Source organism: Chelonoidis abingdonii, chromosome 8 (genome assembly GCF_003597395.2).
Source record: "Chelonoidis abingdonii isolate Lonesome George chromosome 8, CheloAbing_2.0, whole genome shotgun sequence".
NCBI classification, from domain to species: Eukaryota; Metazoa; Chordata; order Testudines; family Testudinidae; genus Chelonoidis; species Chelonoidis abingdonii.
This window is the reverse complement of record NC_133776.1, coordinates 49,057,618-49,070,420: the sequence shown is the minus strand read 5'-3', so window position 1 is coordinate 49,070,420 and position 12,803 is coordinate 49,057,618. Positions and strand designations below refer to the sequence as shown.

Below are 12,803 nucleotides of genomic sequence, written 5' to 3'. Positions count from 1 at the left end.
ACCAACCAAAACCCTCCAGGTCTCCAAAAAACAAACCCTTTCAGGTCACCTTTGTATATTAGAAAGAAGAAAAAAAGTGCAAGCAACTCCTACTTATTAATCCACCAGTCACCACTAAAATTGGCTTCCAGCTGCACCATGTGATTAAAACTCAGTTACTTTGCATCATTCCGGCACTTTCAAAGGAGACTATGGTGGTTGTGCACCCAGCTCCCACTGAAGTTAAGTGAGATTTGGGCCTCTAACCTTCTTTGAAAAATCCCACCCGAAGTGTTCCCCCCACTTCCCAGGTCATGCTTTACATGGCTTTTAAGCAGGCTGTCTTCTGGCTTTGGCTATCAATGGACAGGATACAGTCAAAATTCAAACAGCAGAAATACTGACTTTAACATCATAAACCCAGATACCAAAGAGATGGTCAGTTGGAGAGGTGTCCACACTAAATAAAGTTGTGTTAAAATAAAAAAGGGCTATTTTCCAACTGTCAGATTAATTAAATGCAAAACCAAAAAACCCATCAATCATGGAATAAAGCATGTAGTTTATGCAGCTGCCATGTATTTTTGTAAGGTTGTACAGCTACCTTGATCTTACCATGCTTCTCTCTTCCAACAGAGACGCACCCAACCTCTGGGTAATGAAGTCCAACAGGTACTTGATATACTGTTATTTTTTGTTTGTATTATTGTAACACTTAGAAACACCAGTCATGGACCAGAACCCATTGTGCCAGATGCTGCACAAATGAACAAAAAGACAGTCAAGTATTAGAACAAGGAGGGCCCAAAATGTTTTCAATGCTGATCCAGCACCCATTGAATTAATCAGTATTTCCACTAACTTCAGGGGAGTCAGATCAGGCAATTGCATGTGTTACTGTGTCCCATTAGGGACAGCAGAAATTTTGAAAAATCAGGGAATGCAAAGGTTAAGGTTCCAGCCCTGCAGGGTTAACTCAGCCCCTTGCCGGGTAGGTGTTGTCCCTGTTGGTTTTGTACAGCTATTATTGATGTTAAATGTGTCCCATAAAATGGAAATTACTACCAAACAGGCTTCCTTTAATGCCTCTAATGGTACTAACCATCCTGGCTAACTTAGCACCTTCTTTCTTGAGTCCTATGCTGAATAGACTTGCCACCTGACCAGGTTTTCCCAGGGTTGTCCCTTTTTGGAGGTAGCTGTCCCAGGCAATCTGTAAGGGTGATCAGTACACACTGCCACCTGTCCAGTGTTATCAGCTCAGGACATCCCAGATGTCCCAGGTTTCTGCATCTCAGAGGTCGCACCCTGGTTTTAGGTAGAAAAGGGCTCAGCTGAAAACTTTGGCCCCCTATTCTGCAGTCAGACCCTTAAACCTGCCTGGAGTCCCAGTGAAGTCAGGGTAGCTCTTCCCAGGTGCAAGAGCCTTCTGCATGGATCCAATTGCAGGGCCAGGGCCTTTGTATCCTGATCTGAATCACCCCAAATGCCAAGAGGATGTTTGGAGTTGGGATTTGGGGTCAGACCCACCCACTCTGATCTTAGGAATTCCTCCATCCCTTCTTAAGTCAGTGGAGTATGCTTTCACTTTGGTGATCCAGGGGACTGGAAGCTCCTGCCCCACTGTAGCCGTCAGTCCCTTTCTCCCAATTTTTGAACCACAGCTGAACACGGACCATTTTCAGAGGGTTTTATTATTACGGCTACTGGTGTGACCACATTTGAAATAGTTTCGCTTCCCTTTTTTCATTCTTAGGATCTTTCCACTGTTTTATAATACAGTTTTTATTGAAATGATAAAATAGGACAGTGGGACAAACATGTAGAGTTACATGCAGTTTTCGGGGTTCCAGAGAGAAGATCAATCTCTCAAATTACCCAACCTAAATCAGAATAAAAATTAACATTTTTGGTCCTCCTGGAAAGAGGACATTTCAATAAAAACGGGGGTGAAGGGTGTATTATTGTGGTTCTGATTTTGTGTGTGTATTTTGTAACATATTTATTATGGAATTATAGCAAAGATATCCCTCCTGATCACATCAGTGAGGGTGAAGTGGGGAGGATGATGTGTTATTTAATCACAGAATGGGAGTTCCTAGCGGGGGGTGCTGGCATGGGAATCTATGCATTCAGAGCCCTTCCTCCCAGGATGGCAAAAGCGCATGTTATGGCACTCTAGTGATCCCATGTGCTGTAAAGAGTCAGCGCTAGCCTCCTCAGCTCAAAAGGTGGTCCCATTGCAGGGTAGGGACTGTCCAGGTGAGAAGAAAGTGGGAGAATACTAACGCACTTGCCTCCATGTAGAATAATACTGGGAATGGGACCCACTCAGTGTGGAGAAGGCAGTGGATCCTTATCTGCAGGTTTTAGCATTCACCAAGAAGGTTTCTCAGTTCTGCCATGGTTGCATTTACCACCATCAGCTTCAAGTGGATCTTACCTGTCAGTGGCAAAAAATAAAGCAACAGGAAGCCCGGACATGAACAGCTCAGACCCCCAGAGGAGCCATTTTACTCGTGCTCCTTGGAGCAGGGAATTGTCCCAGGAACTGTCCCTGTTTGTTGACTGACTGAAAGTAAGGCCTGTGTGGGATGAGTAAATATTTGAAGTTAGGGATTAACTAGCCTCCACCAGTGCTCATGGCAGAAGAGTAGAGAGAGAGCTGTGATTCAAACCTGTCGGTCAGTAAGTGCTTCCAAAGTATTATACCTGTTCGATTTAGAAGGGAGGCTTGTTTGGCAAATCCTGAATCTGGGGAGGGAAGAGGAGAGAGAGGATTTATGTGAGGAGGCTGACGATGGAACAAAGGGAACCAGCGGAACCGTTAGGATGGACTTTAACGATCCCCTGCATTTGGTTTGCACTCCAGCTGAGGAGCAAGTCAGCCTTTCAGATGGGCTCCCGCGGCCTGGAAAACAAAGGAGGGAACAGTCTGACCTGCTGCCTAGCTAGAAATTCCTCCATCTCGGGGAGTGCATTGGGCCCCGTCGGGGTACGCGCTTTCATTCCTACCTTTTAATCCCCTAGGTGTGCCGTTCTGCACTATGTGGAGGCTCTGTACTCTTTGGGTGTTGGTGGCTGCCTGCTCTGTGCACCGTGGACATGGGGCTTCAGGTAAGTTACACTCTGAGTTTCTCCCTGTGATAGTCTCCTTTGGTACTATCCTGGTGCAGCTACCACTGTGGTATCCATGGGGAGAGCACTGTTGCAGACAGGCCACTGCATTGCTGCCATCCTGTCTAATCCTGCCCAGAGAAGGCTGAGATGACGTGGCAGTTAAAACCCTGAGTCTGGCATATGCTACTCTCCCCACCACTGGCTGTGGTGGAGGTACCCCAGGGACAGTGCAGCAGCCCAGTGATTGGTAATGCTGACAGAACAGCTATCCTAGTGCAAGGAGCTCTCACATGGTCAGATAAGGCTCATCCTGATGATAAAGGTAATGTCCTTCTGTGAGGGAACCCTGTCGGTTTCAGCCAGAGCCCTACTTCAGACTCTACCCAACCAGAAACCTAACACTTCACACAGAGAGGACACCTCCTGTAGAGAAACCAGTGTATGGCCCATGGAAAGCCATGTGAGAACATGGAGGAGTCATGCCTGCTGCCTCTGTAATACAGGTATAGGGTATGTCTACACAGCAACTAATATGCATGACTGGCCCAGGCCAACTGATCGGGGTTCATGGGTTTGGGCTGCAGGGCTGTTTCATTGCTCTAGGACCCTGTGAGGTGGGAGGGGGCTCCAGCCCAAGCCTGGAAGTCCTAGACACCAATGAAACAGCCCTGCAGCCCAACCCCCACGAGTCTGAATCAACTGGCACAGTTGCTGGTTTTTCTCTGCTTTGTAGACATACCCATGTTGACCAGTGTGTCTTCACCTCCTGGCAGGTTAGTAAGCACAGCCCCACTCCTTCCCCACGCACTATGCAAGACACCCCACCCAACAATACATGGCTGCTCAGACCCTAATGGGAAGCCCCATAGCAATCAAACCACTACCTCCACTGCATCTCTCAGACTCCTGCAAAAGAAAGTGCTAAGGTCCCTTTTCTGTTCTATCACACAGATGTACAAGCCTACCACCCATCTGCCTGCTTAACTTCCCAGGCCTCTCTCTTGCCCAGCTTTTTGCCCATGTCCCCCACATGCCTTGTGACCCTGACTGTCTGAGAGGAGGTGGGAGGGATGGCTTGGCCTCACGGTCCGGTAGTATTTCCTGTCTCTGAAACCAGGCTTAAATCACTCCTATCTCAGCTTCTTACTAGAGAAACAAGGCTGGGGGAGGTAATATCTGTTATTGGACCTTTGGTTGGTGAGGGAGAGAAGCTTTCGATCTACACAGAGCTCTTCTTCATGCTTTTGTCTTCAGGACCCGAAGAAGAGCTCTGTGTAGCTCGAAAGCGTGTCTCTTTCACCATCAGAAGTTGGTCCAATAAAAGACATTAACTCACCTGCCTTGTCTCTCTAATATCCTGAGACCAGCACAGTGACCGCAACATTCAGTCAGCTTCTTACTGTGAGGCAAATACAAAAAAGAATTGTTTAGTTCAAACAAGCAAGCAAACAGACAGCAACACAACATCAAATAGGAATAGTCCCCAGGCCTCTTGCCTCCTGGAGACCCTCCAGCCAAAGGAAGCTGCACTTCTTGCAATATGCTCCAGGCCACCAGAGTCAGTTGGACAGTGCTTCGGCATGGCATCTGCAATGGGTGGGTGCAGCCCTGCACCTCACGGCACATTCACAGCAATTTGTGCAGGAGTGAACTCTCTTGAAACATCCACTGGAACAAGCCAAACCTGTGAACGGGTGAAAATGGAGGGGTACCAGCCCCAAGAAGCTGTGCCAGGCATTATGGGAAAGGTGCAAGAGGCTGATGGCCCTGCAATACTTGTAAGGCAGTACTGTGCATTGACATGGGGCAGAACTCGAAGTCTTTAAACCACAAGTTGAGGACTTTAATAGCTCAGACATAGGTCAGGTCAGGGGTTTGTTACAGGAATGGGTGGGTGAGATTCTGTGGCCTGTGTTGTGCAGGAGGTCAGACTAGAAGATCATAATGACTTTAAAGTCTATAAATCTATGAGAATTATACCCAAAACAGACTAATTAGCGTGACTGCACAGCAATTGCTAATTTCACCATGCAATCCCAGCGGTTCCATTACCAATGATTCAGTTCTCTAATGGAAATACAGCCTCTGTCTCAAACCCAGACACACCATGGGCTTGTCCTTCAGTCTGTTCTTGAATATTTCTACCGCAGCCATCTTCCCACTGCCCACCTGAACATGTTCTCTGAGACGTACCAAACCAGGGCCAACATTCTCAGGAAACGTCACGGATTCTGTGTCTCTCTGTATTTTTGGGTGTCCAGCTTCAGACCTTCTGTGCCTGACTTTTGTAGGTGCTTCTGTGGTCTTGGGCACCTCTAAAAATCAGGCAGAAGGTACCTTAAGCTGGAGACAATAAATAAGTGAATATCTCTGAAAGGGGCTGCAAACCAAGATTCGGTGCCATGCATGAGCCCCATGTTGGTTCTCCTCTCTCGACTTCAAGTATTTTACAGCAGCAAAGATGCAAACCAAATCCTGAAAATCCAGAAGCGGGCAAACTCTTTTCTGGAGGAGCTCAAGCCAGGCTCTATGGAGCGAGAATGTAATGAGGAGCAGTGTGACTTGGAGGAGGCCCATGAGATATTTGAAACCAGGGAAGCAACTGTAAGTCGTTCCCCTAAAGCTGGACATGAGAATGAATTAACCAGTGAAATGCTGATTTTGGGAATGTATTCACATCAGGAGCATAATGAGAGCTTCCCTTAAATATCCCTCCTCTCTCTTAGGGCCAGAGCCCCTGCTTGTGTGAATGTGCAGCACTCCGCTGATGTCAATGGAGCTGTGTCGATTTACACCAGCGGATGGTCTGGCCCTTAGTCTCAATCTATTCCTCGCAGTTCTGGTTGTCAGAACCAAAGCCAACCCTGTCTCTCCTGTGTGTGCTGGTGAATCTCCCCGGCCACTGTAGCCTTTTCCTGTCTGCCTCCTGCCCCAGCTCTCCCACAGCCAGCCTGTCCTAAAACCATCTTCCTCTCCCTTCCCAACCCAAGTCTCGGAGCCACTTTGCCCCTTCTTGACTCCCTCCACTGGCTTCTTGTCTATTATCACAGCACATTCAGGGTCGTCCTCCTCCCCTAGGAGGCCTTTGGAAGCTTGCCTCACTGACATCTCGCTGTCACTTCCCTCTGAACTTTTCCTCTTTGCCCATTCCCAGCTTCTACAGTCATCTGGCAGCCTCTGCCAGGCGCCATCCCCTCTCTCCTCTTTCAAATACCTCCTGACAGCCCCCTTTTATTTAAATCACTTTCTCCTTCCGTGTGCTCCTCCTTCCTGCACTATTCACCTCATCCAGGGTTCAGCGTATTGTCTTTCTATTATGGTAAGCTCTCTGGGGCAGAGACTGCCTCTGGCCATGTGCATGCCTGGCAGCGAGCACGGTGAGGCCCACATCTCAGTGTGCTGATGAGCTTTATTGGCAATAACACAAGGGAGACTGTATGGTAACAGCATGTGGCCATTACTAAAGTGGGTGGGATTCAAGCCAATCACCTAGAAGAAAAGGCTTCGCTGTCCTCTGTCTTTTTGCCTGGCTGGGCACTGCTTGTAATTGTACACCAGAAATACAGGGGACTTACCCAGTCAGCAGTTGCCCTCTGACAGAAAGAAGCTGATGCAGATTGAGGGGAGGTAAGGGGCACAGCTGGGCCCATCACTGAGACAGCTGGGTCCTCCCAGACCCACCAGGATCAATCTCTCTGGATCAGCATAATCAAACATACACTCAGGACCAGCCAGCACCAATGTCCCTGAGCTCTCAGCAGTATGTAAGATGTGTGTACTGTGATGGGGGGTTGGCTGCAGGCCGTGGCAGGAAGGGTGTGGGGGGGGCGGGATCTGGGAAAAAGGCTGGTTGGGATTGGTGTTGTACAGTTTACTGGGCTGGCGAGTGGTTGGGGGCAGGTGGAGAGGTGTGATGAATGGAGGAACGGGACCTGCACAAGGAAGGTGGTATGACCTGTGTTTGCAGCATCACATTCTAGCCTCCACCCAGCCAGGTAATTGAGACTTATTACTGCTGTGTCAAAGGGGAGGATACTACAGCTATTAATTGGAGACCTGAACTCTGCTGCCCCAAGGCAAAGAGACAGTTAAAGTTCATTCATTTGAACAGTCTGCTTCAGCCCTAACTGTGTTTTTATTTCTCCACAGCTAAACTTTTGGACTAAGTATGTTGGTAAGTAAGGAAAAGTTTCTGATTCCACGCCCCCTCCCTTCCATAATGGGTACCTCTGCATCCTCACTGCCATGTACTGTATGTTAATACTCTTTATGTCATTCATTCCAGCTTTTATGCATCAAAGTCTGTGTTCTCATGTCACAGTGTGTTTCCCCGGCTACTACATGGACTGTAGGGGCAGATTCCAAACACCTCTATACCTGTTCCCATATCCTCTCCTAGAGCCAAGTCACAGGTCAAAGTTGATGGGGGATCATTCCTAATCCCGGTGATTACTGTAGACCTCCCTGGTGCACACAAAGGATGAACTTCACCATTGCTCTCTAGTTCTAAGAAAACCAAGCCATGCCCCACTGCATTCAGTGTCTGCCTGCCCTCTTTCCTGCCCCCAGCACACATGCCCTACAGCTGTAACTCAGAATCCATCACATTGTCCTTGTGCCTTGGAGAACCTCTAGAGCGACATATACAACAGGCCAAAAAAAAGCACCATAAAGATATTGAGCTCGCAACGCCCAGTTGCCGAGATGATGTAGGGTGGTTGGGACTGAAGAGGTCAGATGTAGGGTTCATGATCTGGGTTTCCCTGCATGTGTATTTCAGATGGAGATCAGTGTTTATCCAATCCTTGTTTCAATGGGACCTGTCTGGACAATATTGGACGATTTAACTGCATTTGCAACCAAGGCTGGGAGGGACGCCTGTGCCAATACGGTAACGCTGGCTTCAATCCACCATTTTAATATTAGAAATAAAACTGGGGGGAAGGGGTGGAAGTACCTCTGCCTGTATAGGAAAACTCAACACTTAAGTCATTGCAGAACTTGTCTGCTTCTGATGATGTTTTTCTCTATTTCATGGCCTGCCAATGGATTGTTTGTTGTTTTCTAAAATAACATAAAGCTGATCTGTAATCATGGGAGAGGTCTAAGTCTCTTGCCAATGAAAATATTCCAGTAAAATAGGGTCTGACACAACTGCTAAAGCTGTTAGCAAAACAAGAAAGGATGGATTTTGTTTGCAAGATAGTGGGGAAAAAAAACCCATCACAATCCAATGCAGAGATGAACGAATTCTGAGCTGACCTCTTTTAAAAGAGCTGTTTTTCTTTCCCGGCGAACTGCTGACCAGTGTATGAAGTAGACACATGCTCAATGGCAAAGAGCAGAATTATCAGACCTTCATTCTACTACCTCCTGGCACACTCCTTGGTATCACGCCCCTGGCCTCTCCTTCAGCACTCCCAGTGGCCAGCCCCATTTTCAATCTGCCACTCAAACGCCACAAATTCAGAAACAGAAGCTGGAATCCCAAATCCATCAACTGCTGTTCCTTCAAATCAAGGCATTGGACAATTCCCTCTCACAGTGCACCTATTCCAGTTTCAAAAGGGAACATCCCAGCTCAGATCTTACCATCAGGTGATTCCTAGGCCTTCTAACCTTGCACCTCTTTTCCCCTCCTCTGTTTCCCAGAGGCTAACTACACCGACTGCTCCACTTATAATGGGGGATGTGAACATTTCTGCCATGAGGATCCGAAGCAGAGCCAGCGCCGCTATTGCAGCTGTGCCTCAGGCTATCAGCTGATGGATGACCATTCCAAGTGCGAGCCCATTGGTAAGAAGGAAGAGTGGGGTGGGAGGACACCCAAAATTCCAATTTTATACAGTGTTCTTCAAACAAGAGAATGGGGGACACACTTCGTTTCTGAAATGTGAGAACCATATGCAACAGTTTCTAATAGTTCCAGTGCATCTATTCCATGCAGAGTGATTTTCTGCTTGGGATTTTTCCACTTCTTTGAGTGATGGTCCCTATTGTATTCCACCGAGGGTTATACACATGCACTATGTGTCCAGAGCCAGAGAGTTGGAAAGTAGTAGTGTCTGCTGGGCCACGCATGCACCCTTGCTCTGCCTCGTGGTTTCTTCGGAGGCGATAAAGGGTGGGATGTACCATCCATGCCCTCAGTTCCTTCTCACCGCTGCATGGTCCGAGTTGGAGCCTTTCCTGTTCTCTCATCTATTGTGATGCACTTTCTAAACACTGAGAAAAGACTGTTTTATACTCCTGTATGCTTAGTATTCTTGTTGTTTTGCAGTAGATTAGTGATAGTTTTCAGGATTTTGGGATGCTGTTTTAAAGGTCTCCCACTTCCCCCTCACCCTCACCCTCCCCAGCACCCAGACCTGATTATGCCGAAGATAACAGGGTTCAAGATCTGCGCCTCCTGCCCTCGCTCATTCTCAGTCAGTGACAAGCACCAATTACTGCTTGGGAGAAGCCCACATTGCATCCAGGTGCAGTGTCTACCTCTCCTTCCCAAACTGTATCCGGGAAGGCCGCGCTCTTCACCTCAAGAAGCACTTTGTGGAAGTCACCATGAGGCCACAGTCAGATCCAGACTGGGGAACTCCCCCTGTACATCAGCCTGAGCAGTCGAGTAGCACACTTCCTACCGCAGAGATCCAGTCTGGTTCCGTTGGTACCAGTGTTATGACCCCATGCCAGGACCTAATCATGAGGCAATGAAGTATGTGCATAAGCCTGGCAGTAAATCTTCCTCTGGGCCCAGGAAGGACAATGCCCCATCCACAAGTTCCAGCCACAGAAAACGGCATGTTCCAAATCTCACAAGAATGACAAGAAGTTGCACAGAAAGCTAGTCCTGTCCACTGAGCAGGGCTGGCTCCAGGCACCAGCTGAGCAAGCTCGTGCTTGGGGCTGCAGATTCTAAGGGGCGGCATTCCCTCAAATCCTTATTTTTATTTTTTTTTTTTGCTTTGCCTCTTCGACCACCCCACAAGTTTTTTCTTCTTTCTTTTTGGTTCGCTGCTCTGGCCGCCCTGTAGGGGGCAGCGGCATGGAAGAGGGGAGCGTCCTGCTGAGAGCGGGCTGCACCCTCTGTCTGCCCCAACTGGTGTCAGGTCTGTAGCAAGCCCGGCAGGGCAGCCCACATCCTTCCCTCCCCGCCGAGCGGTGCGGAGCCCTCCTAGCAGGTGGCATGGCGGAAGCCTTGCCTGTCTCCTTCTCCCTCCTCCCCACTCCCCCTTCCCCTCGCTGCCCGGGGCACGTCTGCAGCGCTGGAAGTCCCCCTGCACCCGTGCTCTGGACACCCTGCACGGGTTTTTTTGCTCTGCCACTCCGGCTGCCCCCGAGATTTCCTTTTTTTTTTTTTTTTCTGCTTCACCACTCCGGCTGCCCCTCAGGTTTTTTGTTTTGTTTTTTTTTACTTGGGGTGGCAAAAAAGCCAGAGCTGGCCCTGCCACTGAGCCATGTACCCCTTCCAGATCGGCACTGCCAAAGTCAAAGGAACCTTCAGTTCAAAGGCAGTTCTGTTCTGGTTCCAGTTCTGACTGTGGAGCACACACTGTTGATGCCCGAGAAGCTTGAGTTGGCCCCGAGCCTCATGAACTCTTGGCTTTGGAGGAGGTGACATCTCCACATCTTCAGGTTCAGTTGCCACCTAAGGGGGTGGGCTGTCCTACCTTGGACTTACCTCCTTTGGGCTGTGTTCCCGCCCACTTCCCTAGAGTTCCATGATTTGAACCAGGCTCTGACTTTTCAGCATCGGAGGACTCGGACAAAAGTGCATAGTCCGCCCCCCCATACCAATGTTTCTGACAACTCAGTGGCAGTGTCCTTCCTATCCCCAGCAAAGAAGTCATTGGTACACCATTCCTTGGGGCCCTCCACAGCAACCATCAAATCTGCCTTGTTGGTCATACTGGGGGTCCCATCCCCAATACCTACCTTCAGAACCTTCCCACTCAGCTTGAAAGGAGTCCCCCATCTCACCTCTTCAACCATCATTGAGCAGGTGCTCAGAACTCCAATACTGGGAGGAAGAACCACTTAGTCCAACTCCAACAGTACCACCAGAACCAGAGCAGTTCCCTTCCTCGTCCCTGGATGCCACAGTGTCTTCAGCTCCTCCTTGTCCCCAGACTATCACCAGTTCCAGGACCTGTTACATAAGATGGCTGAACACTTCTACATCCCAATGGAGGCGGTACAGGACAAAGAGCACCAGCTGCTTGACATCTTGCATGCCTCGGTACCAACCAGAGTAATTGGTCATTCTGCAACCAGCCCAGACTGTCTGGCACACTCCAGCCACTTGCACACCCACCCCCCAGGGGGCAAAGAAGAGGTACTATGTACCCGCGAAGAGGTCAAGTTTCTGTTCTCTCACCTCCCACCCAATTCCCTCATCGTACACGTGGCAACAACATCCACACTCTACCCTGGCAGACAAAGAGGGCAAGTGACTGGATCTTCTGGATCACAATGTCTTCTCTTCTGCCAGCCTTCAATTCGGAATCTCAGATTACTTGGATCTATTCGCTAAATATTATTTCCTTACTGTGGCAAGTTGGTGGATTTTGCAGACAAGCTTCCTCCAGGCTATCTTACAGGAGGGAAAACTGGTCATGAGGACAACACTTCAGGCTGCAGTGGATGCAGCAAACACTTCTTCACACATGATGGCTACGGGGATTGTCATGTGAAGGGCATGGTGGCTACTTCATCAGATTTCCCAAGGGAAGTCCAGCACACCATGGAGGACCTCCCTTTCAATGAGTCTCATCTCTTCAATGAGAAGACTGACGATTCCCCTTTACTCCCTAAAGGACTCCAGAGCCACTCTACAATTGCTGGGTATCTACATACCAGCACCCAAGTGCAAGTTCTACCTCTTACCACTGACACAACGATTCAGAGCTTCTCAATCCTTCCATCAGTGGCCTAGTGAGTCTCCTCACAAATGACAGAAGATCCAACAGCCCCATCATCTCAGTTCATCATCATAGCCTTCAGCATCTCATTCTCAGTCTTTGCAGAACTGATAATTCTGAGTGCATCTGGTGATCCACCAACCACCTTGCCTTTTGCCTTACACCCAGCCCACCCCCTTTGGGGGGGCATCCAGCACTCTTCTCACTAGCATGGATTTCGATAACATGTGCGTCCTGGATGTCATTCAACATGGTTATACAATTGAGTTCATGACGCTGCCTCACCTCATTGATCATTCTTATGACAGTATCCTCACCCTAGAAGTGGACTCCCTACTCCAAAGGGAGTGATAAAGCCTGTTCCCATGACCTATTAGGGCACAAGGTTCTATTCCTTCTAGTTCCCAAGAAAAAGTGTGATCGGTGGAGACCAGTCTTAGATCTCTGTCATCTCAATCACTTCATATGCAAGCCAAAGTTTTGTATGGTCACCCTAGCAGCCATCATACCTTCGCTAGAAAAAGACATGTGGTTTATGGCTCTCAATATGCAGGATGCTTACTTTCATGTAGATAGCCACCCTACCCACAAACATTTCTTGAGATTCACAGCAGGCCCTCAATACTTCCAGTACAGGGTTCTACCATTCGGGCTCATCACTGCTCCACAGGTTTTCACTGAAGTTTTCTCTGTGGCGGTGGCCCACCATCAGCATCAAAGTGGTTGTTATCTTATCTTATCTCAAAAACTAACTGACAGCAGTGTGATCCAAAGGAGGGCTCGAGC

At 48.6% G+C, this 12,803-nt stretch overlaps 2 protein-coding genes across 4 annotated transcripts in view; one reads left to right on the top strand and one right to left on the bottom strand.

The window, feature by feature from the left end:
* LIMS2 (LIM zinc finger domain containing 2) overlaps positions 1 to 12,803 on the bottom strand; it is a 317,098-nt gene that overhangs the window by 75,027 nt on the left and 229,268 nt on the right. The gene's annotated exons all lie outside the window — the stretch shown is intronic.
* Positions 8,789 to 12,803, top strand: part of PROC (protein C, inactivator of coagulation factors Va and VIIIa) — a 35,951-nt gene continuing 31,936 nt past the window's right edge. Inside the window, exon 1 of the mRNA XM_075068984.1 lies at positions 8,789 to 8,895. Within this exon, the coding sequence (XP_074925085.1) occupies positions 8,865 to 8,895 (31 nt within the window). The 5' untranslated portion in view covers positions 8,789 to 8,864. The remainder of the gene's footprint in view (positions 8,896 to 12,803) is intronic.